General features: G+C 38.7%; 2 protein-coding genes across 4 annotated transcripts in view; one reads left to right on the top strand and one right to left on the bottom strand.

The window, feature by feature from the left end:
- The window catches only part of LOC118712906 (lysine-specific demethylase 4D-like), a 34,126-nt gene extending 22,310 nt beyond the window's left edge, over positions 1 to 11,816 (bottom strand). Inside the window, exons 1-2 of the mRNA XM_036427156.2 lie at positions 11,476 to 11,816; positions 9,767 to 9,860 (exon numbers count right to left, since the gene is read on the bottom strand). The gene's annotated coding sequence lies outside the window, so the exon portion shown is untranslated. The remainder of the gene's footprint in view (positions 1 to 9,766; positions 9,861 to 11,475) is intronic.
- A 128-nt stretch (positions 11,817 to 11,944) lies between these two features.
- CWC15 (CWC15 spliceosome associated protein homolog) lies at positions 11,945 to 25,330 on the top strand. Of its 3 annotated transcripts, none has more exons than XM_036427202.2 (7): positions 11,945 to 12,067; positions 13,819 to 13,957; positions 14,614 to 14,726; positions 15,614 to 15,702; positions 16,777 to 16,890; positions 21,715 to 21,833; positions 25,161 to 25,330. In XM_036427202.2, the coding sequence occupies exons 2-7, from the start codon at positions 13,827 to 13,829 to the stop codon at positions 25,288 to 25,290; spliced, it is 696 nt and encodes a 231-aa protein (XP_036283095.1). In that variant the 5' UTR covers positions 11,945 to 12,067; positions 13,819 to 13,826; the 3' UTR covers positions 25,291 to 25,330. The 3 variants fall into 3 exon arrangements, with proteins under 3 accessions (XP_036283095.1, XP_036283094.1, XP_036283096.1); XM_036427201.2 differs by lacking the exon at positions 11,945 to 12,067 and adding an exon at positions 12,069 to 12,093; XM_036427203.2 differs by lacking the exon at positions 11,945 to 12,067 and adding an exon at positions 12,689 to 12,735.
- Positions 25,331 to 25,589: the final 259 nt, after the last annotated feature.

Below are 25,589 nucleotides of genomic sequence, written 5' to 3'. Positions count from 1 at the left end.
GTGGTTTGAATGTCAACCTATCAACCAGGAGGTCAAAGTTCGATTCTTAGTCAGGGCACATGCCCAATTTGTGTTCTTTTACAAAATTGTGAGTTTGCTAGTTATTTTTGTTTATTTCAGAGAGAAAGGGAGGAGAGAAAGAGACAGAAACATCAATGATGAGAGAGAATCATTGATTGGGTGCCTCTTGCACACTCCTCTACTGAGGATTGAGCCTGCAACCCAGGCATGTACCCTTGTAAATGAGGGAATTTATTAGAATTGGGGGAAATGGATTAAACTGGAGTGGTGATTAGTTTTTGTGGAGCTGATTGATAAATTTAATTTATCTCCAGGAATTCACCTAGGACCCTTCAGTCCACACGCTGACACTATCCACTGAGCCAAACTGACTAGAGCAAGAACACATTTCTAAATAAATAAATCTTTAATCAGAAAGATATGAAAATGAAAATTAGAAAATATTTCAAATAAATAGTAAATATTCTACATTTTAAGTCTTATAGGAGCTGGAAAGGAGTGAGATTTCTAGGCTTAGAAAGGCTACTCTTGCTGGTTAGATCTTCAGCCCAGTCAGGGCGAGAGTGGGAGGCAACCAATTGATGTATCACACTTTGATGTTTCTCTCTCTCTTTCTTTTCTCTTTCCCCCCTCCTTTTCCTCTTCTATTTTCTCTCTCTCAAATTAAAAAGAGCGAGGGGGGAGAGAAGGATCCTTGGGAGATTAAAAAAAAATGCTGAAAAATTAAATGAGCTAAGCATCCATCTCAAGAAAGTTAGAGAAAAACTACAGCCAAGAAAGCAGAAGAAAATAATAAAAATAAGATTTGAAATTGAAGAAATAGAAAAACCAATATAAAATAGAGGAATAAAAGCAAAAGTTGGTGTTATGAAGTATAGTATAATAAAATGGACAAACCTCTGATGCAAATGATAAAGACCAAAATTAGAAGGCACAAATAATCTCAGAAAAGATAAAGAATTCATCACCATAGGTGCTAAAGACATAAAAAATAAAATATAGTATGAACAACTTTAAGCCAATATATTTTAAATTTTAGATGAAATAAATTCTCAGAAAAACACAACTGCAAAATTGACACAAGAAACAGAATGTGAGTTTATCTATAACCATCAAGGAAATTGAATAGTCAAAACTCTTTTCACAAAGAAAACTGTAGGCCCAGATGGCTACATCAACAAATTTAATTCCAACTTAGACAAATTTTCATGGAGAACAGAAAAAGAAAATTTCCCCCATATTTAAAAAAAAATTATTGATGAGAGAGAGAGAGAGAGAGAGAGAGAGAGAGAGAGAGAGACATTGATTTGTTGCTCCACTTATTTATGTATTTATTGGTTGATTCTTATATGAGCCCTGACCAGGGATAAAACAATTGAGCTACGCAGCCAGGGCCCCCACATATTTTATGATACAAACTTTATGATACAAGTCACCAAAAAGCACACTATGAAAAAAGAAAGTAATAGGCCAATTTCATTTATGATCATAGATGAAAAGTCCTAAATTGAATCTAAGTGAGCTGATTCCTACAGTTTATTTATTATGATTAGACAGGTTTATTCCAGGAATTAAAGGTCAGGTGGGTGTTAAATAAATTAATATCCTAAAACAAACGAACAGATTAGATGATACAGAAAAGTATTTGATAAAATTTGTCATCCATTTAGCAAACTAAAAATTGTAGGAATATTTTTAATTGAATAAAGTAATCCAAAACTTTCAGTAAACATCATACTTAATAGTGAAAAGGTAAAAGCTTTCCTGCCTGGCCCACCAGCGTGGCTTTGTGGTTGAATGTCGACCTATGAACCAGGTCACAGTTGGATTCCCAGTCAGGGCACATGCCTGGGTTTTGGCCTCAATCCCGTTTGGGGTGTGCAGGAATTAGCCAATCAATGTTCTCTCTCATCACTGATGTTTCTATCTCTCTCCCCCTCTCTTCCTCTCTGAAATAACTAACTAAATAACTAAATAAACTAAATAAAAGCTTTTCCTTTCAGATCAGGAAAAAGACAAGGATGCTATTTTTCATTCTATTCTTTTGTTAGAGGATTTTATGTATATATAAATGCAATAAACTATGCATATCTATGCATTCCATTCATCAATGTTGATGATCTATCAATCTGAGAGAAATTTGTGTTAAAAATTCCCACAATTGCAGATTTGTGTTTTTTCCTTTAATTATTTTTGCATTATATTTTTCCAGACCATGTGGTTACACAGTTGCATATGTGTTCATAATTGTAATATTTTCCTAGTGGAGTTTTTTGTGTGATGCAACAAGATGCCCCTATTAATGTCGTTATTAATGCTACTCTATAAAGGATATTTTTGTAATTAAAATTGCTATATAAAGTTTGTTGTTTAGAATTTACCTGGAATATCTTTTTCTATACCTTTATTTTGTATATTTTAGTTGTTTAAGTTTTAACTGTTTCTTAATGTTTGTTTTTAATTGTTTTAGCCAGGTAGTGAGGTAGCCATGAGCTCAGATTAGGTAAGAGCTGGTTAAACTATATTAGCCAGTAATCTAGCCTGGACCATCAGCAAATTTCATTTCTCTCTAGGAATTCATCTGTATGGGCCCCAGAATGTCCTCATTTATTTTTAATATATTTTTATTGATTCTGAGAGGAAAGGAGAGGAAGAGAGAGAATCATAAATGATGAATCACTAATCAGCTGCTTCCTGCATGCCCCCCACTGGGGGATCAAACCTGCAACCCACACATGTGCCCTAACCAAGAAAGTGATCTCTTGGTTCATAGGTCAACACTCAACCACTGAGCCATGCCCACCACGCAGGATGCTTTCATTTAAAATCAGGATTTTTGTTAGAAAACAAGTTACCTTATTTTCCTGTTCTTTTCATTAGTCAAAGCAGATTAAAGCACCAACTTTTCATATTAGAAAATTGATAATTTTCAGATTAAAATTTTTAAATTGATGCCATTATTTATATTTATTTTTAATCCTCACCTAAGGATATTTTTACATTGATTTTGAGAGAGAGTAGAAGAGAGAGGGGAAGACAGAGAAAACATTGATTGGTTGCCTCCTACACCAAACCAGGGCCCAGGCAGGGGAGGAGCCTGCAGTGGATAGAGTATTAGCCTGTGGACCAAGAGGTCCCGGGTTCGATTTCCGTCAAGAGTACTAAGCCAAACAGACTAGGCTCATTTGTTTATTTTTCAATGTGACCTATGACTTGTGACCATCAGGTTTTTTTCCTCCATTTTCTTAATTAAAGCCTCAAAGAATCATTTTCAAGCAAAATGTATGAATTTTGCAAGTTGGTAATGCTGTAAATGAGGGAATTTATTAGGATTGGGGAAAATTGATTAAACTGGAGTGGTGATTTGTTTGTGGTGGAGCTGACTGAATGAGAATCCTGAGGGACATACAGAGCCTGATAATCACATGATTTTTCATTTAGAGATTCTTTCCTAAAAAGAAATCTTCTGAGCTTTGGTATATCTTTATTTCAAATCTAAATACTTTTTTTCCTTTAAAATATAAAAAGATGAAGGTAATACTTTTTAGAGCAAAATGTGATTTTTTTCCCCTGTTAAAATTAATTTACCCATTCATTCATTCAGTTATTCACCTACTTGGAAAACACGGTGGAAAGAAATAATAAATGTAATTAAATTATATAGATCATGGAAAATGATATGTGCTACATAAAAAAAAGATCAAGACAAGGGAAATAATGAGTACAAGATGTTACAGGACAAAGTGGGAGGAGGACTGCAACTTTAAATAAGGCTGCAAATAAGGCTGACCTCATTTGAACAAAGACTTGAATAATACAGGCAGTAGTATTATTCTTATTGGCAAAGGAAATAATTAATGCAAGGCAGGAGTTACAATCAAATAATACAGGAAGAGCGATCAACTATTATAGATCAACAAGCCCTGCTGTTGTAGCTCAGTGGATTGAGCGTCGTCCTTTGGACCAAGATTTTTGGTGAGAAATTGATCCCAGTAGAGGATGTTTCTATCTCTCTCCTCCATTCCTTTCTGAAATCAATAAAATATATATATTTATTTCTATTTTTTTTTAAAGACAGGTCAACTAGTTTGAGGAGAGTCTTGTAGGTTTCATTGTGAGCATCTTTAACTTTTTTTTTTTTAATAAATCTTTATTGTTCATATTATTACAAATGTTCCTCATTTCCTCCCCCCCCCCCTTCCATTGCTCTCCTCCACCAGGTTCCCATACCACTCTCTGCCCTTTCCCCACCTCCCATTGTCCTCATCCATAGGTGCACAGTTTATGTTCAGTCTCTTCCCACACCCTCCTCTCCCCTTTTCCCTGAGAATCGTCAGTCCACTCCCCTTCCATACCTCTGATTCTATTATATTCAACAGTTAATATTGTTCATCAGATTTTTTTTTAATTCCCTTGGTTTTTAGATTCACTTGTTGATAGTTACGTATTTGTTGTTCATAGATTTTATCTTTATTTACTTTCTCTTCCAAAAGAACCCCCTTCAGCAATTCATATAATTCTGGTTTGGCGGTGATGAACTCCTTTAGCTTTTTTCTATTAGTGAAGCTCTTTATCTGGTCTTCGATTCTGAGTGATAGCTTTGCTGGGTAGATTATTTTTGGCTGTAGGTTCTTGTTATTCATTACCTTGAATATTTCTTGCCATTCCCGTCTGGCCTGCATGGTTTCTGTTGAGAAATCAGCTGACAATCGTATGGGTACTCCTTTATAGGAAACTACCTGCTTTTCTCTTGCTGCTTTTAATATACTCTCTTTTTCTTTTGCTCTTGGAATTTTAATTATGTCTTAGCGTGGTCTTCTTTGGATTCCTTTTGTTTGGAGTTCTGTGCGCTTCCTGGGCTTGTAAGTCTAATTCTTTCACAAGGTGGGGGAAGTTTTCTGTCACTATTTCTTTCAGTACGTTTTCGGTATCTTGCTCTCTCTCTTCTTCTGGGACCCCCATAATTCTGATGTTGGTTCGCTTGAAGTTGTCCCAGAGGTTTCTTACATTATCTTCAACTTTCTGGATTCTCTTGTCTTCTTGCTTCTGCAGAGGAGTGTCTTCTGGCTCTTTATGTTCCAAATCTTTGACTTGATTCTTGCGATTTTCCATTTTGTTTTTAGGACTCTGTATAATATTTTTTATTTCAGACAATGTATTCTTTATTTCTTGTTGATCCCTTATTATTTCTTGTTGATCCTTTATTAGTTCTTGTTGATCCCTTATTAGTTCTTGTTGATCCCTTTTCATCTCCTCATAGGTCTTATCGACCTTTTCAAGAAAATTCTTGAAAAACGTTATAAGCGTGGTTTTGAACTCTATATCCAGTCTCTTCTTTTCCTCCATTTCTTTTGTTTGTGATCTATTTCCTTGTCTTGGCATTTTCACAGCTTCCCTGAGTTGGTAGGGTGGCTTTGTGTGCTAAGGTGTCCTGTATGGTTCAGTGAGTCAACCTCCCAGTTACCTGAGGTGGACAGTCTTGGTGTAGCCCTTTGTGGGATGGGTGTGCAGTCTTGTTGTTAAGCCTTGCTTGTTGTTGGTATCACTGGGAAGTGTTGATCTCCAAGCCCCATCTTTAACTTTTACTGTGAGGGAAATGGAGTCAATGCTTCCCTATTGTCTTACTATATCCCCTTTTCTCCCAACCCCATCTAACTGTATTTTATTTTTTAGAGCAGTGTTTTCCTTTTTATTGAATTTATTGGGGTGACACTGGTTAACAAAATTCATACAGATTTCAGGTCACAATTCCACAATACATCATCTGTACACTGTATTGTGTTCACCACCCCAAGACTCTGTCCATCACCACCCCAAGAATCTGTCTACCCCAAGACTCTGTCCCCCCCATATACCCTCCTCTTTCTCCTCCCCACAACTATATTACATTTTTTTAAGTCCTAGCCAGTTTGGCTCAAGGGATAAAGTGTTGGCCTGAGGACTGAAGGGTCCCGGGTTTGATTCCAGTTAAGGGCATATGCCCAGGGTGTGCAGGAGGCAGCCAATCAATGATTCTCATTATTGATGTTTCTCTTTCTCTCTCCCTCTTCCTTCCTCTCTGAAATCAATAAAAATATATTTAAGAAAATATATTTTTTGGATATAGTGTAGTATGTCTTAACATTAACAATCACTTATTAAAAACAAAATGGTAGAACCATCAATGATGAGAATCATTGATTGGCTGCCTCCTGCCCGCCCCCAACTGGGGATAGAGCACACAACCCAGGCTTATGCCGTTGACCAGGAATCAAACCCATGATCCCCTGGTTCATGGGCCTATGCTCAACCACTGAGCCACAGCAGCCAGGCCCAACTGTATATATTTTTAAAATTTGTTGCCAAGATAATGCTGTAATATGATAATTATTAGTTTACTTTCATTTTTTTAATGGGGAGATTTAGTGTCTTTCACATTTATTACCTATTTAGAATTGCTCTTTCTGAATGGCCTATTTATATTCATCACTCATTTTTTTATTGGGTTGTTTGTATTTTTTATCTTATGTGTCTTAGCAGTAATAGTGGTAGTTGTAACGCTTTATATGTTAGAAACATTGCAAAATTTACCTGCTAATCTGGCATTTGTCTTTTGATTTTGCTTTTGGTATCTTCTGCCATAAAATTACATGTATATATAGATGAATTTTAAAATGATTTCTTTTATAGCTCTCAGATGTTCTGCCTTGATCAGAAATTCTTTACAAAACCTAGATTGTATAAACAGTCTTTTAAATTTTCTTAAGATTTCTTTTTTTTTTTTTAATATATTTTATTGATTTTTCACAGAGAGGAAGAGAGGGACAGAGAGTTAGAAACATCGATGAGAGAGAATCATTGATCAGCTGCCTCTTGCACACCCCCCACTGGGGACATGCCCGCAACCAAGGTACATGCCCTTGACCGGAACCGAATCTGGGACCTTTCAGTCCGCAGGTCGACGCTCTATCCACTGAGCCAAACTGGTTTTGGCTCTTCTTAAGATTTCTATGGTTATTTGTTTTCCTTTTGGGTGTTCAATTCAACTGGATGTAGTATTTATATTCACTTTGTAGCTAGAATTACTACATTACATCCTACTGTAAGAATAATCTGTTTTACTGCCACAGTTATTTAAAGAAACATCCTTTTCACATCAAATTAAAATATTCTCATATTAAAATGAAGGAGCAGTTGTTGAGGTTAAGATAAACTACACCATATCCAAAAGCTGCTAAGAATGTTCTTAAGGGGATATATTAGTAGATTATGCAATAGGAAATCTAGCAGGATGCCAGTGGGACCCAGAGAGACTGGGATCCAGGAAAGAAGGGTAAAGGTCCGGGTCACCTCATCTCTCCTGAGACGTGGAAAGCGGGGTGTGGGCACAGTCAAAGGCAGTGCAAAAGATAGCTGGACAGCAGATGAGGAGCTCCTGTTTAAGAGCTTTCCTTTTCCCAGAGAATGCAGAATGTTATCTACTCCTGGGAGAGAGGATGAGGAGGGGGAAGAGGGTGAAAGACTCATGTAAATTTAAGGAGGGAGAGGAATGCAGGAGTCATGTTATTGTAGAGTGAGAAAACAAACAATTAGGGGGATGTAAGAAGACCAGTAGGCTGAATTAAGGGCCAAAGAAGATTTTTGTGGTAATTGTTTTAAAATGAGAATTCTTCAGAGGTTAAATGATTTTTTTCTTTTGCCAGCAAAGGTAGCTGATAAAGTGAATTTTAAATTTTTTTATAAATTTACTTATCTTTTTTTCTAATTAGCCATTTATTTTTTAATTTATCTTTATTGTTAAAGTATTATAGATATCCCTCCCCTTTTTTTAAAAAAATCTTCACCTGAGGATATTTTTTCCATTGATTTCTAGAGAGTGGAAGGGAGGGAGAAGAAAGAAGGAGGGAGGAAGAGAGGGATGGAGGGAAGGAGGGAAGAAGGGAGGAAGGGAAGGAGGGGAGGGAGGAAGAGAGTGGAAGGAGGGAAGGAAGGGAAGAGAGAGAAACATGTACATTACATCAATGGTTGCCTTCCCAGGAGGTACATGCCCGGGGAATGGAACCTGTGACCCTTTGGTCTGTAGGCCCGAGCTCTAACCACTGAACAAAACAGGCCAGAGCCAGATGTCCCTTTTTTCCCCCCATTGCCCTCTTCCACCCTACCCCTGCCCCCACCAGGCCTATCACACTATTGTAATTATGCTTATATGCACATACATTCTTTTTTGATTAATCTCTTCCTGCCGTCCACCCTCGTCCCCCTTCCCTAAGAGATTCATCAGTCTGTTCCATGCTTCGTCTCTGGATTTATTTTGTTCCTCAGTTCATTAGATTCCACATATAAGTGAGATTATATGAAAAGAATCCATCAACATAATGAAAAAGAATCCTTCTGTTTGGGAGAACAATATTTGCCAATGATATATCTGATAAGGGGTTAATTTGCAAAATATATAAAGAACTTATACAACTAAACAAAAGGAAGACAAACAATCCAATTAAAAAATGGGCAAAGGATCCAAATAGACACTTCTCCAAAGAGGACATACAGATGGTTAAGGGACACATGAAAAAATTGCTCAACATCACTTCTCATCAGAGAGATGCAAATTAAAGTAACAGAGAGATATTATCTCACACCTGTCAGAATGGCTACCATCAACAAATCAACAAACAACAAGTGCTGGCAAGGATGTGGAGAAAAGGGAACCTTAGTGCACTGCTAGTGGGAATGCAGCCACTAAAGAAAACAAAGTGGAGATTCCTCAAATAATTAAATACGGAACTGCTAGTTTACCCAGTGACCCCACTTCCAAGAATATATATCCTAAGAATATCAAAACACCAACCAGAAAGAATGTATGCACCCCTATGTTCATAGCAGCACTATCTCCAATAGCTAAGATCTGGAAACAGCCCCAAGTGCCCATCAGTAGGTGAGTGGGTAGAAAGCTGTGGTACATTTTTACCATGGAATACCATACAGCTGTAAAAAAGGATCTTGCCGAAACCAGTTTGGCTCAGTGGACAGAGCGTTGGCCTGCGGACTGAGGGGTCCCGGGTTCGATTCCGGTCAAGGACATGTACCTTGGTTGTGGGCACATCCCCAGTAGGGGGCGTGCAGGAGGCAGCTGATGGATATTTCTCTCTCATTGATGTTTCTAACTCTCTGTCCCTATCTCTTTCTCTCTGTAAAAAAAGCAATAAAATATATTATTTAAAAAAAAAAAGTATCTCCTTCATCATTGATGTTTCTCTCTCTCCCTATCCCTTCCTCTGTGAAATCTATAAAAATATATTTAAATTTTAAAAAAGGATCTCTTACCCTTTAAGCCAGCATGGAGAGATCTGAAGAATATGCTGCTAAGCAAAATAAGGCAGTCAGAGAAAGACAAGTATCACATTAATCTCACTTCTAAATGGAATCCAAGTAACCATTTAAGTCAAAGGCTTTCTAGTTTCATTTTCTTAGTAGTACTTTAAAATCACAAACAAAAACAGTGTTTAGTTTCTTTTCCTTATTAATACTTTCAGACCATTTAAGTCACAGCTTTTAAATTTTGTGAACTGATTATATGTTGATGTTGAAAAGATCAAGTGGCAGGCTAGTAGGTAAGTGAATAAGGGGGGTGGGCTCGGGGCTGATAAGGGCAGTTGGAATGTAAAAGCAAGGGGTATTTGCTGTAATTGTGTCACCACCTTGCCATTGTTACTCATTCCTCCACTTCATAGTGCATCAATCATTCATTCATTCAACAAATACTTACTCAGCACCTATTATTTGCCAGGCACTGTTCTATATGCAGAGGATACACCAGTGAACAAGAGAGACAAGGTTCCTGCTTTCCTGGAACTTATGTTCTAATACAGGAAGATAGACAATAATAATAAAAATAATATTAATTAGAATAATGGCTAACATTTATTTAACAAGTACTGTTTTCTGAGACAGTTTACGTGCTTTACAAGTATTAAATCCCTAGTTCTTATAATAACATTTATGAAGTACAAACTAGAATTATTCCCATTTTACACAAGAGGAAACAGGGCACAGAAAGGAAAAACAGCTTGCCTAAGATTACACAGCCACGAAAGGACAGAACTGGAATTTAGAAACCCAACCAGTCAGCCTATAGCTAGCTCTCTTTCCCTTTAATGACTTTTCTATGCGGGCTCTCAGACAAGACACAAAGCAATACCCAAATAACAGGTTCAGTAGCAGGAAAAACAAAGCAGGGTAAGGTGGTGGTATATGTGTGTGCCAATTTGGGATGCAAAGTTAGATGCCAGGGAAAACCTCACTGAGGAAGTGACATTTGGCCTGAGACTGAAGGATACTAACAGCTGGGTTGGGGCACAGGCAGCAGAGAAAAGCTAGGGAAAGAAATCTGTCCTTGTTTGCTACTTGGCTGTGGCTAGACCTTAGTGTGGAAGATAGTGACTGATTAGAAAAGTGAGGGCGACAGGCAGGCCAGGCCACGCCTGGTGGGTCCTCAGGCCACATTAAAAAACACACAAAACTTTAATTGTTGTTCTAACTGCAATGGATCTCTATGCAGGAGATAACACTACCCACTACCCGATTCGTAATTTTAAAAGATCGCTCTCACGGCTCTGCAAAACTGAAGGTAGTGAACAAAAGTGCAAGCAGGATCATCTAGGAGGCAGTTACAATCCAGGTGGGAAATGACAGTGGCTTGGACTAGGGCAGTGACAGTGGAATAAAACTTAGGGGATATTTGCAGAGTTACATTGGCCAAGACTTGCTAAGGGACTGGATGTGAAGAGTTGAGTGCAAAGGGATTTTAAGTAAGAGCCTAGAGATTGGGGGTTGAGTAACTAGTGTGATGGTGCTGTCCCTTATGGAGAAGTGTAGGAAGACGGGGGGAGAAATACCTTCAGTTAAGAAAAATCAATATTTACATTTTTTTGAACTTTATGAAGAAAGGACTTTTTCCACCCCCCCCCCCCCAACTTAAAAAGTTTCAAATAAGATTTGGGGGGAGGGAGACATTTTAATATTCAATCTTATGAGCTCTTTACATTAGAAATTTGAGTTGAATTTTCATTTGTTTAGATCATTTATTGAGCATCTACTCTGTGTGACGAGACAGCATGATAAACTAAGCAAACAAGAGCCCTGCTCCCAGGGTGTTTGGGAGGGGGTCGAAGGGGGGGGGGAGAAGAGAGGGAAAGGACGACTGATTCCCTCCTGACTGCCGTCTCACTACAAACTTCACCTCCTGCACGAGGAGCCATCTTACCGCCGCAGCTCGTGCCCCTGGCAGTTGGGCCCGCTGTTCCAAACGCCCGAAGCCAATTCACAAATGAATGAACCTCTAATCGTGACATCAGCCCTCCCGCTAGAACTTAGGTTTTTAAAAATATATATTATATTTACTATTTTAGCAAACAACACGAATACAACCTTTTTGCTTTGAAGGCTAACATTTTTTTTTTTTTGCAGGAATGGTACCTTTTATAAAGATCGTGGCTGCCCCCGTACTTATTTGTTCTTTCTTCATATCCAATTAAAGGAAAACACTAGTTTTTTTCCGTAGCCCAACTCTCTAGGCTGGCTGGGTCTAGCTGTGGAGAAAGGCAGCAGGAGCCGTTGGATTTAAACAGTTGGGAGGAATCCTTCTCTACGCTCCCTCTCGCTAGCCGGGGACGTGGTGTCGGCTACCCGGGGCTTTCCGTCCACGCAGTGCCGGAATGAAGGAGTCTGGGAGGGGGTCGGGGAAGGAAAAAGACGGAAGAGACATTAAGTAATTGGTTCCTGAAGGTATAAAAATGATAGCTTAAGATCAGCTCGGAGGCACCGAATTCAAACGACCGCCCCCTCGGCCGTTTCAGCCCCGCCCCCCGCTGACGTCACCCAGACTTCCCCCTCGGCCCCTGCGGATTGGTCGCTTCCTCCGCCCTGAAGTGCGGCCAAAGGGCTCGGAGTTCACTTCCGGGTCTTGGGCTGTGACCCCCGGATGCAAAGGATTCTGGGAGCCCAAGGGCCGATTAAGATGTCTGGGTGATCTCCGGGAGGCTGCCGAATCGGAGGGACCCCGGCCAAGGTAGATCCTAGGCGGGACGAGAGCAGGCTGTCTTTCTGATCCGAGTGCAGCGGGAAAGGGCGGTTGGAATCGGAATCGCGGGCGGAGGACCCTACGTGGGAGGAGGCCCCGGGGCGGCGGGCGCTGCTTTGGGTCCCGGGAGCCGCGGAGAGCGCAGCGCGGAGGCAGCACTGCAGACGGCGGTCTGCGGGGTCCGGGCCTCCCCAGCCCTCGCCCAGTCGGCGGGGCGAAGTCAGCGAGTTCCTGCAGACATCCCGAATGGAGACGGGAATAGTTACCCCGGGGCGAGAGGGAGACTGCGGCGCCCTCAGCGGCCGGAAATAGTTTCTCCCCTACTGGACACGTACATTCCTTCCCCCCCCCCCGCTTTTTTTTTTTTGAAAATCTAGAGACGTACCAATTCCCCCCACATCCCCCGCACACTAGCTTTTCCGACGCTTAACGGGGTCTCAGTAGCCACTTGGATTGTTATTTTAATGTTATTTTGGCTGTTCATAACCAAAAGTAGCTTAAGGCCGGGTCCCTGATTTTATCAGCATCCTTTGGGGGTGAGGTTCCTGTCTTTCGAGCATTCCTTAAATTTTAACTTACAAAATATCTGACTTGTACTGTATTGGCTGCTGTAAGAAAAAGTTGGATCAACAAAAAGGCTGGAGAGTTTTGCCCAGGTAACTTTGTTTTTGTTATTTAATACTCATGCAAAGACATTTTCCCCATTGTTTTTAGAGAGAGTGGAAGAGTAAGGGCAAGACAGGGAGAAATATACTGATATGGGAGAAACACATCGATGTGGTGCCTCCCGGAGGAGCCCTGACCAGGGCCCAGGCCGGGGAGGAACCTGCAACCGAGGTACCTTCCTTGGCCAGAATCGAACCCGGACCCTTTGGTCCGAGGGCCGGGGCTCTGTCACTGAGCCAAACCGCCTAGGCCGTGGTAACTGTTACAGAGGTTTAGCACACTTTATCCAGGACAAGAAGTGATTAAATTACCTTTTGTGTGTGTGTGTGTGTGTGTGTGTGTGTGTGTGTTTTAAATATTCCTTTTGTACTTTCTAGCCTGTTTTCTGTTGTGTGAGGTTTAGATAAGATGTGAGCCATAGGGATCTGGTGGAGTTGAGAACTTTTAAAACTAGGTCGTGGCAATACTGCATTTTACAAGGGCTTTGCCGCTCAGATCTCATAATAATCTTACGAAGAATACCCCCATTCCACAGATGACAGAAACTTAAGCTTGGTGACTTGCTCAAGGCCACAGAGGCAGAAGAACAGGGACACAAACTCAGATCTTCATGACAGAACTTTTTGTACTAAATAGAAGTTACCTAAGAAGCCTTAATCTTTGTACACCCTGAGCCTCATTATTTGTTTTCTTTCTTTTTTTTAAGGATTTAAAAAATATATATTTTATTGATTTTTTACAGAGAGGAAGGGGGAGAGATAGAGAGCTAGAAACGTCGATGAGAGATAATCATCGACTAGCTGCCTCTTGCACACACCCCACCGGGGATGTGCCCGCAACCAAGGTACATGCCCCAGACGGGAATCGAACCTGGGACCTTTCAGTCCACAGACCGACGCTCTGCCACTGAGCCAAACCGGTTTCGGCTCATTATTTGTTTTCTTGAGAACTGTTATTTAAGTAAGTTTTGGAAAATGAGCTACGGAAATTACTTCACAGGGATGGATATTAATACTTTAAGAAATGAGAATTTGCCATTTGGGAAATAAACTTGGTATTACTTGTCTTCAAAGCATAAAAGATGACAACAGCAGCTCGGCCAACTTTTGAACCTGCGAGAGGCGGGAGAGGAAAAGGAGAAGGTGATTTGAGCCAACTCTCAAAGCAGTATTCAAGTAGAGACCTACCCTCTCATACAAAGATAAAATATAGGTAATGAAGACTCATTTTCTTCTTGTTCACAAAGCAAGAGGGTTACGTGGCATGGTCATGGAGATAGTAATATGTTTGGGTTATATCACTTAAGTAATCTATTTTTATATAGATTGAAATAGAATATCTAACATTAAAATTATATGCTATGATTGTAAGCAGAAATTCCTGTTAACCAAGAATATCCTTAGGTAGATGGAAAAAATAATAACATTACTTCAGAGAGACAATGCACTCTCGGTACTAATCAATATGAGAATAGAAGTGTTATTGTAATGTTCCCTGAGTTGACCTACTAACAAAAAAATAAAGACATTTTAATGGATCTCTAGCCTTATTATGGGAATATATGTGATTCATTTTGGGATTCTTGAAATATTGCAAATACCATGTGGATGCCTATAAATAACTCTCAGGTTGGGGCAATATCTCGTCCAATTCCTTCTTTTGTGCTGGAGGGACTCAAGGACAAAGTTGCTTTTTGTGAATTATCTTCCATTGCTACAGCCATATGTTTTTTAGAAACATTTTTGCCCTGGTTTGTTTCTACTTTATTTTTTGTTTGTTTTTTTGTTGTTGTTTTGTTTTGTTTTTATTAAATTATTAATCTGTGTACATATTTTAACATTGCCCCTCCCCCCTTGTTTCTACTTTAGACAGACCACTCAGGATGCCCCTGAAGAGGTTCGGAACCGTGACTTCAGAAGAGAATTAGAAGAGAGAGAGAGAGTTGCTGCAAGAGAAAAGAATAGAGATCGTCCAACTCGAGGTACCAACACATATGTCTCATAAGGTTGTTGACAATATTTTTTCTTTCACTTGGTATTTGGAGTAGGTTACTGTTTGTGTGTGTTTGTTTTATTTTTATTTTTTTAAATATATTTTATTGATCTTTTACAGAGAGGAAGGGAGAGGGATAGAGAATCAGAAACATCAATGAGAGAGAAACATCGATCAGCTGCCTCCTGCACACCCCCTAGTGGGAATGTGCCCACAACCAAGGTACTTGCCCTTGATCGGAATCGAACCTGGGACCTTTCAGTCTGCAGGCTGATGCTCTATCCACTGAACCAAACCAGTTAGGGCTGTGTTTGTTTGCTTTTAAATATTGGTGTAAGTTGCAAGACTATTAAATGATATGGTCAGTTTTGGTTAGATTAGATTAGAGGTGATAATAAAGTTGATTCTAGTTCCATTTTTTTACGGTTCTGTAGAAGGAATAAGATGACTTGGGGATATTTAGTAGCCATTTTTTCATTTTAGATCAAACTGTTTATAAGAGCCAGACTTTTTGAGGCCCCATGGTTTCTGCCTATGAAGTTCTCTCATTTTTTGTTGGAAAGGCATCTAGGGGCATATGTTTCCAGCTTATGTAAACTATTCTCTAAATTTCCTGAGAGAGGTTATAGTTCCCATATTAAAATTAATGCTTTCTATGTGATACCTTAATTAGTAAAGAAATTAATTTTAAAAATCAATGCTTTCATTAATTTTTTCAAATATTTATTATCTGGGGCTTATTTAAGCCAGATACTGTGGTTTTGATCCTGTGTCATGATAGACATAATCTAAGTTATTTGTACTCACAGGTGCCTAAAATGTTACAAGAAATGCAGTCTTTGTCTCAGTGAGCTAAGTGTTGTTTGTCTTTCCCAGAACATACAACCTCCTCTTCGGTGTCCAAGAAGCCTCGGCTAGACCAGATTCCTGCTGCCAACCTCGATGCAGATGACCCTCTGACAGATGTATGTTGTTTCCTCCTTTCTTCTCCTTAGTAATTTATGTCATGTTTTCTGATTTTTTTTTTTTATTCTTTTGACTTTAACAAATGCTCTGTACTTATTTTTACTTAACTGTTATACAAATGCTAAATTTTATAGTTGATTTTAAAACAAAGTATTGCTGGTTAATCAAACTTTATCTCTGGAGAACCAAATACAGAAGTGATTTATTAAAGAATATGCTTCACTAAAAAAAATAATTTCCCTATATATACCCACAGAGTTTGGGGTGCCATGTTATCAATCTCCAGAGGGCACTCTTCAGACTGGACGCTCGCTCTGACAATAGCAGCCCCTGAAGTTGAACTCGGGCCTTTCCACATCAGATTCCGCTGATGCCCCTCCAGAGTGCAGTCACTTACTGGCTCCCTCTGTGCTGAGGGAGGGAAGTGAGTTAAGTGGGAAATCTTAAGGATTAGTGCTTCAGTGACATGGAAATCCAATGGGACCCACAGTTAATTTGTAGTTTTCTACTTACAGTGAAATCTGAGTGATCTTATATGAGTAGCATCTGATTAAGCACATAAATCAGCAATTCTAGACAGATTGAATTAAATAATTCAGTAAATATAGGGAACTCGGTGAGACTAATGATTATTCATTTAAAATTGGTTTCTTCTGAAAAGTTACTGCCCTTTTAGTACTTTCAGTTATCCTAATAGGTCTAACTTTTAGGCTGTATAAAACTTTTGATTCTTAGGGTGATACACTATGTATATATGTGTTATGTATATCAGTGTAAAGTTTTCTTTCTAGTTTTAGAAATATTTTTATGTCTAAACTCCCTTTGACCATGTAAATTTGAAAGGTATTTTATTATACTATTTGTTGTTGCAATCTCTAAAACATAACAGGGGTTGACATTTTAGTGAGTTTTCATAAGCTTTTTTGTGGGTTTAGTTGTTGATTTTAATAATATCTAGGTGCATCTATCTCTCCCACTGGGAAAATTAATCCTGCTCCAAAGACCTGGCAATTTTTATGGAGGAAAAACATAATGTGAATTTCCCTTCAATGGGCCATCACATTCTTTTTTAGGAGGAAGATGAAGATGAAGATTTTGAAGAGGAGAGTGATGACGATGATACTGCAGCTCTTCTTGCAGAACTAGAAAAAATTAAAAAAGAAAGAGCCGAAGAGCAAGCCAGGAAGGTAAAATGAAAGTGTTAAATATTTACATCTTCTTTCATAAACTAAAGTAGAAATATTTTTAATTTCAAGTAAAATCTTATATTGGAAATTGTCCTTGGTAAGTCTAGATATGGCACCTGTAGATCTATAAATATGATAAATTTTTATGGCATTTTAAGTCACTTGGTAATGTGGGAAATTCTTTCCAAATAGTTCAGGCATGCTTAATAATAATTACTCATCTTGCTCTTTATCCACTTATTTGTTTCTTTGCTCAACTGACATTTAGTTAATGATTATTAAGTGTCAGAAGAATAAAAAATGATTTAGTCATGGCCTACAAAGAACTCATGAATATAATGATATAATCTTGTCTCCCCTGTCTCCTGCCACAGCCTACTTTCTAGGCACTTGTTGAAGCAGTCTGTCAATAGATTTTATGTAATTTAGGGCATTTTACCTAACTTCTCTGAGTCTCCAAAGTCTTTCAATTTACGCAAAAGGAGAAAAGAATATCTAACTCAAAGACAATTGTAATTAAATAAGACACATAGTAATAAAAATAGATGAAATTGGAGGCAAGAACAGGTCAAAGCATTAGAGAGCTTGGCCAGCATGGCTCAGTGGTTGAACTTCGATCTATGAACCAGGAGGTCATGGTTAGATTCCTGGTCAGGGCACATGCCTGGCTTGTGGGCTGGGTCCCCTGGGGTGCGTGCTGGAGGCAGCTGATCAGTAATTTTCTTTCATCATTAATGTTTCTATCTCTTCCTCTCCCTTCCTCTGAAATCAGTTTTAAAAAATATTATAAACCAATGGTAAAGGAATTTGGACTCTTTTCATCTTTTTCAAATATATATATATATATATATATATATACACACACAATATATATATACATATATATATTGATTTTGTACAGAGAAAAGGGAGAGAGATAGAAAGCTAGAAACATCGATGAGAGAGTCATCGATCAGCTGCCTCTTGCACACCCCCTACTGGGGATATGCCCGCAACCAAGGTACATGCCCTTGACCGGAATCGAACCCTGGTCCCTTCAGTCCCCAAGCCGACGCTCTATCCATTGAGCCAAACCGGTCTCGGCTGGACTCTGTTTGGAAGAATAGGAGCAGCTAGTTAGTTTTAACAGGAGATTGGTGAGATAAGGCATTTTAGAAAGATTATTTTGGCAAAAGTATGGAAGAAGCTATTCCAATAATCCTCACATGCAGTTATGATAATTGTGCTTAATAGGAGTTGGAATTGAAAAAAGTAAATAGATGCTAATAGGAGCTATCAAGGAGGTAGGATTGACCAAATAAATTGACTGATCAGCTGTGGCAATAAAGATGACCCCATTTTCTGGGTAGATTATATGTTGGTGCCATTCAGGAACGGAATACAGAAGGATGGGCAGAGAGAAAAGAAAGGTGATAGAGAAGGGAGGTAGAGAGAAAAGAGATGATGAGTTCTGTTCAGAACATGTTGAATTGGATACTTGGTACATTATGAGATGTCCAAGTAGAGATAACTGTCTGCCCTTTTAAGCAGAACAGAGCAGCTGTTCTGTGGCATGTGGGTAAGATTTCATGTGAGCCAAAATTTGTTCTGTTTTAAAAAAGAGGAAGAAGACTTAGGGAAAAGACTGGCATAGGAGAATGCTTGGAATCTAGGGAGATTGTAGAGTTAACAGAAAGGCCATTAGAAAAGAGATCAAGTTTGGGATAGGCTTTGAGGACTGCTAGAATTCAGTCTGGAAGAAGAAAAATATTTTACTATTCAATTATCAGAGTTTGCCATAGAATAGCATAACTTCTATAATAGCTTATAATTTTTACATCTATTGTAGAAATCAAAGAATTTAAGAACAGACATTTCTAAAATCACTTGTACACCACTAGAGGGCAATTGTTCTGAATGCATAGAGAGATGAGCAATTTAAATACTTTGGCTAACCTTTAAGGAAGATAAACATTTCAGGAGATCTTGTAATTTTGTGAGGTTCATCTGGTCTCTGTACAAAAATGTGTTGGTGTTTCTTGGAGTTGACTGAGTTTTTGTTTCCTGTTGGCCTGGCTTTCTAGTGGTTGCTTTTGTGTGTCCTAAAAGAACATTTCAAACCAGTCTGCCCATATCAAGAGTTGGAAAGCTTTCTATAAAGGGCCAGATTATAACTACTTTGGGCTTGTGGGCAACATGGCTCCTGTCACGACTGTTCAGCTCTGCCTGTTGTAGCACAAGCAACCACAGACAGGACATAAATTAATAATGTGACTGTTCAAATAATTTTTTATTTAAAAAACAGGGTGGTTTGGATGTTATCCCCATAGTGTGCCTGGTACTTGAATATGGAAAGAGTTGGCATCTTTTTTTCCAGGGCTGTGTGTAGCAACCAGCCAGTAACTCCAAAGGAAATATAATCCAAACACAGAATGGCCAGGACCTTATTACATCCCACACATTGGCATAGGTTCGGATACATTGTATACTTGAGCTCCTATTTTCCTAGCATCTCAGAGTAATCTTAAATTTCAACATTAATATAATTTGTTAAAATATAAATACATAGTTTTAGAAAGCTATCTGTTCTTAATATATATGGATGTTCCTGACTTTATTAAAGATCTGAGCAATGGCCTAAATTATTCTTTCCCCCTGAAAATTGCATTTTACCGCCTTTCAGTTATTTGACCTCATAAGAAAATGAAATCCAGTGTTCACAGTTGAATGTTGGGGGAATTGGAAGGGGAGGGACGTAGAGGGATTTAGCAAATAAAAGAAGACGACCATGGACAAGTGTGATTGTAGAGGTGGGTGGAGAGGGAGGGTATAGGGGAGATAGATGGTGATGACAGAAACTGAACTTCGGGGTGGTGAACACACAATTCAGTGTACAGATGATATGTTGTAGAATTGTGCACCTGAAACCTGTATAATTCTATTAACCCATACCACCCCAATAAATTTAATAAAATAAAATAAAAAAATGAAGTATCACCGAAACCGGTTTGGCTCAGTGGATAGAGCGTCGGCCTGCGGACTGAAAGGTTCCAGGTTCAATTCCGGTCAAGGGCACGTACCTTGGTTCGGGCACATCCCCAGTGGGGGGTGTGCAAGAGGCAGCTGGTCAATGTATCTCTCTCATCGATGTTTCTAATCCTCTATCCCTCTCAATTCCTCTCTGTGTAAAATCAATAAAATATATTATTTTTTTAAAAAATGAAGTATCACCCTGTACTGAAAATCAGGTTATTTTTTCCAGGAGGTTTAACATAAGTTTTATTTATTTATTTTGTTGCTGTTAATTCTCACCTGAGGATATTTTTTCCATTTTTTTTTTTAGAGAGAGTGGAAAGCAGAGCGGGGAGGGAGAGGGAGAAAGAGAGAAACAGATGGGAGAGAAACACATTGATTGGTTGCCTCCTACATGTGCTCCAATGAGGGCCAGAGATCGAGTCTAAAACACAGTACATGCCCTTGATCAGGAATTGAATCCTGGACTACAAGCCAACAATATTTTAACCACTGAGCAAACCGGCCAGGGCAACCTAGGTTTATTTTTTAAATAGACTTCCAGAAAGTCTTTTTATCCATGCCTGATGAAGTTATTAATTTATCACCCACGACACGGCAAATTGGGATTTATCTTTGGGTTAAGATAGCATGGAATCAGGCAGGTCTAGAAGTTATGGTTATGGATTTTTAGACATTTTATCTAACTAATTTTAAGAATGAAACTGAGGGGGGTTTGATTTTAAAGAAGTTCATGCTAAAATATGAGTGAAGAAAGATAAGCTTGTAACTGGTAAGGTATTAGAGGTATAAAAATATAAAGTAACAAGTCAAGGACAAAATGATAAGCTTCAGGTAAATTTGTAGAAATGCATGTTAACAATATAATTTTGATAGCTTTGTCTTATTTTAGGAGATACTTTTTGGTTAATAAAACGTGTCAACAATTTTAGAAATTCATGTTTACATTGTTAGTAATGCAAAACAAAATATTTATATTCAGTTATGTATAGTCTTTTAAAATTGAGATAATAGCTTTGCTCAATGTCTTTTATGTCTAGTGTATATATATATTTAAAATATACATGCATTTGCCCTAACCGGTTTGGCCCAGTGGATGGAGGGTCGGCCTGCAGACTGAAGGGTCCATGATTCGATTCCAGTCGGGGGGTGTGCCTTGGTTGCAGGCACATCCCCACTAAGGAGTGTGCAGGAGGCAGCTGATCGGTGTTTCAATCTCATTGATGTTTCTAACTCTGTCCCTCTCACTTCCTCTCTGTAAAAAATCAATAAAATATATTTAATAAAATATACATGCATTTTAAAATATATTTTTAATTTTAGAGAGGGAGAGAGAGAGATAGAAACATCAATGATGAGAAAGAATCATTTCTTGGCTACTCCTGCAAGCCGCCTAACTGAGAATGGAGCCTAAAACCTGGGCAAGTTCCCTGACCAGGAATCAAATGGTGACCTCCTAGACACTCAATCACTGAGCCACACCAGCCAGGCTAGTATACTTGAATCATTAGGATGTTTAGTGGTCTACTCTCTTAAAATAAGCAATTTTGTGATTACTTCAAAAAAGAAAGATTTAAGTATGCATCTGAAGAGTTTTAGAGTCAGAAGACAGTAATGAATGATGCATGTATGAAACATAATAAAAATATTGATTTTATTTTGAAAAGGAAAACTTTCTGGTATGTCTTGAAAACAAACAAAAAACAACACTACTTTAATTCTTATCCCTAACAGTCTTTTACTATATGAGTTGTATAAGATTGGCCCTGAAGTTACTATAAGTAAATATGAATCTTCCCCTGTCTTTGACAGGAACAAGAACAAAAAGCTGAAGAAGAAAGGATTCGTATGGAAAACATTCTGAGTGGAAACCCTCTCCTTAATCTCACTGGCCCATCCCAGCCTCAGGCCAACTTCAAAGTTAAAAGAAGGTACTATATACAGTAATCATTTGAAAGTACATACACACATAAGGGTTTTATAGCAAACTGTAAAGCTTTTAAAATCACACTTTTCACTGATAATCATCTGTGTCCGATTTTGGAATAATGGGAGAAGGAGAATGAAAGGAAATAATATATTTTCCATAGATATTTACAGTAACCAGCTACTATGGTAAGCATTAGAGATGGAGCAGTGCACTGAGCCTTTCATCCTATGAAGTTTACATTTTAGCTATATGTGTCAAGGGTTCCAAGTCCACCCTTCACATTCGGAGACTCACTAGAAGGACTCGGGACTCAGCTTATAGTAGTTGTATTCATGACAAACATAGTAAAGTTACACAGCCAGATCATAAGGGGAAAAGGAATCCAGGTGCTCTGTCTCTTCCATGAGGGCCACACACAGCACACCCTTTCCCCTGGCAATGAAAATGTGCGATGGTTCTGCCCAGGGAAGCCCTTTGGAGACTCCATGCCCAAGAGTATGGGGGACTAGTCATAAAGGTGACCTCTGCCTACCACATACCCAAATTCAGACTTCCAGAAGGGAAACAGGTGTTCCACATAAACCACATTGTTTATACAAAGAGTCTGGGCACAGTGATAGAAGATTCTTGGAGTCCAGGTTCCCAAATGCTAGCTTAGGGCCAGTCTTGCAAGCGGCACCTTTCTAAGGATAGTTTTAGGCCTACCATGTTTACTCTTCTGTATAGTGTGCGTGTTTGGAGGGGTGAAGTAGAAGGCGAAAGAGGAAGAGATTTTTAACAATAAATACTGAATATAGCCCTGTCCAAGTAGCTCAGCTGGTTTGAGTGTCATCCTGGTAAGCCACTTAGGCTGTGGGTTGATCCTCGATCAGGGTATATACTAGAAGCAACCAATGAATGCATAATTAAAGTGGAACAACAAACTGATGATTTATATTCTCTCTGTCCCTCCCTCCCTCTCCATCCCCTCTTCCTCTCTCTAAAGTCAATTAAAAAAAATTTTTTTAAGTTATCTGCTACATAGGAAAACCATTATTAAGCAAATAATCACTACCACCCTTAACAGAAGCAAAACAATAATAACTGAATATAGTACTTGAGATAGTGATACATAGGCAAATAAAATAGAATCGTTTATAAGAAATGCTGAGTGAGAGGAAGCTTGATTGTTATTTTGTATAAGGTGATCAAGGAACCCTATAGGCTTAGCTTTCACACCTATCTGATTTCTCACCAGCTCCACTGCTCCCACCTCCAATCCGGAGTGATGCAGGGCCCTCACTGGTCTGTTTACGCTCTCATACTCTCCTTCCCCACCCCCAGTTTTTTCCTAACAGCAGTGTTGTGGTCCTTTTAAAATGAAAGATCATAGTCTCCTGTTTTGGGCCATCCCATAGCTTCCCAACTCATTTATAGTAAAAACAACTCCTTAAAATGCAAAGCATTGGTTGAGGGCAGTAATTGCCTGGCAGCTGACATTTCAGCAGAGGTCAGACTCTTAAGGTATTTGAGCTGAACATTAAAGGATAGATATGGGGAAGAATGTAAATAAAAATACTTGAGGGAGGTGACAGATACAAGATGTCAAGTTCAGAATGTTATATAAATCTATGAGGAGATGTTGAATTAGGTAGTTTGACGAGTGGTTATGGAGTGAATCCAGGCTAGAAACAATAAATTTGGGAGCTATCATCCTACTGAAGTTTTCCAAAGCCACCAAGACTGGATGAGGTCACCTAGAGAATGAGCACAGCTAGAGGGAGAAGTCAGAGGACTGAGCACAGAATAATGTTTAGAGAGTAAATAGGTGGTTAACCATCAATACCTGGAACGTACTGGGTACCCAGTACATACTATGTGCCCAGTAAATATTGATTAAAAGAAAAAATGGGGAAAAACAAACAAACAAAAAAACAGGCTAAGAAGAAGTGAGGAAGGAAGCGAAGCAAAAGAGATTGGTAAGTGTCTTGGAAGCCGGGCAGTCAAAGCTTGCTTTCTAAAAGAGGAGAGGGATAGGTCAAGTAATGATGACAGGGCAAGTAAAATGAGTGCTGGAAAGTGGCCATTGGGTTTAGCAACATGGGAGAGCAGGTTGATGTTGAGAAGGATGCTAAAAGCCTTTTGGGAATGAGTTGGGAAGGTGGATAGAGGAAAGACTACATCAAATATATTGATCTTAAACTCTACTTGGTTCTCCTGCTTGTTTAGATCCAGATGGAATTGTGTGGCAACTGCAACAGTTGACCCAGCTCTGCTCAGCTTTTCACTCACCTGTGTCATGCACCATGATGAGTTTACTGACAGATGCCTTTGCTTATTTTCCATGTACAGTGTCTTCTGGCGTGCAACTTGTGCATACAAACACATTGCATGGGCTTCCATTTTATATGTATTTGTTAGAGTATATATATTACAGAGTGGATTTTGTTTTATAGGCTAGATGACATTTTGAAATTACATTCTTGGTTTTCTATAAAACATTATTTTGTAGCCCATTCATGGGTGTTCTTTTTGTTTGTGCATTATGAAACTCAACCAGAAGAATCCAACCACAGTCCTGCCCTAAGCTCTTCAACTTCTGTGTCTTCATGATTAATGCAGATGTGTGACAATATATGAGTGTTATTGTTATATGCCAGTACTTCTCCTTTTGTTGTCCTAAAATACAAATACTACAGTGGATGATTACTAAATGCTAACTGATGAACGAGTAGATAAAATACTTAAAACCGAATAATCTGAACTATAGTAAATTGGTCAGTTATCGACTAGAGTTGGGTTCCAGGTACTGCCTCTTTGCTTTAGAACTGAAAACATTTGATATTTATGCAGTTAAAGTTTATATATTTCTGTTTTTTTAAATATATGTATTTTATTGATTTTTTTTTTTACAGAGAGGAAGAGAGATGGACAGGGAGTCAGAAACATCAATGAGAGAGAATCATTGGTCAGCTGCCTCCTGCACTCCCCCCACTGGGGATGTGCCCGCAACCAAGGCACATGCCCCTGACCAGAATTGAACACGGGACCCTTCAGTCCGCAGGCTGACGCTCTATCCACTGAGCCAAACCGGTTTCGGCTGTATTTCTGCTTCCTGAGTTAGTCAAAGCATCTGTACTGGTGAAGTGAGAAGAATGTTTTATATGTTCTAATAGGAATTGCCCTTCTGCTGTGATAGAGCAAGATCACATTCTGTCTTTGGGGCTTATGTAATTGCTGCCTCAATACGTGTGGGACATTTTTCTGTGTAATGACTAAGCTTTGCAATTCACAGGCTGTATTTTCTCATACAAGCATTATAAGAACATTTTATTTTCTTTTTCTTCAGGTGGGATGATGATGTTGTTTTCAAGAACTGTGCAAAAGGTGTGGATGACCAGAAGAAAGACAAAAGATTTGTTAATGATACGCTGCGATCTGAATTTCACAAAAAGTTCATGGAGAAATATATTAAATAGTACAGTTTTATGTGCTTAATTAAAGACTATAAAATGTAAATGATCATTCTGACTTCACTTTGGTTAGTTTTGTTTTTTTTTCCTTTCCCCCTACATTTAAATTGTGAATAGGCTTTGCTTATTTTAAGTTCCAAAGTATCTTTTCCTTGATTGATACCTTATTTGATAAGGACTTGGGAATTGTTTTAAACCAGTTTCCAGTCTCTGAATGTTTCTAGTCAGGTACTCTTCCAAAGGTAATCTGCTTAATAAATGTTTTTAATGCTCTAAGTAACCAAATTCATGTCCCCAAACTTTTT

The sequence above is a fragment of the Pipistrellus kuhlii genome, unplaced genomic scaffold (assembly GCF_014108245.1).
Source record: "Pipistrellus kuhlii isolate mPipKuh1 unplaced genomic scaffold, mPipKuh1.p scaffold_m20_p_9, whole genome shotgun sequence".
Lineage (NCBI taxonomy): Eukaryota > Metazoa > Chordata > Mammalia > Chiroptera > Vespertilionidae > Pipistrellus > Pipistrellus kuhlii.
This window is presented reverse-complemented; position numbering and strand designations above follow the sequence as displayed.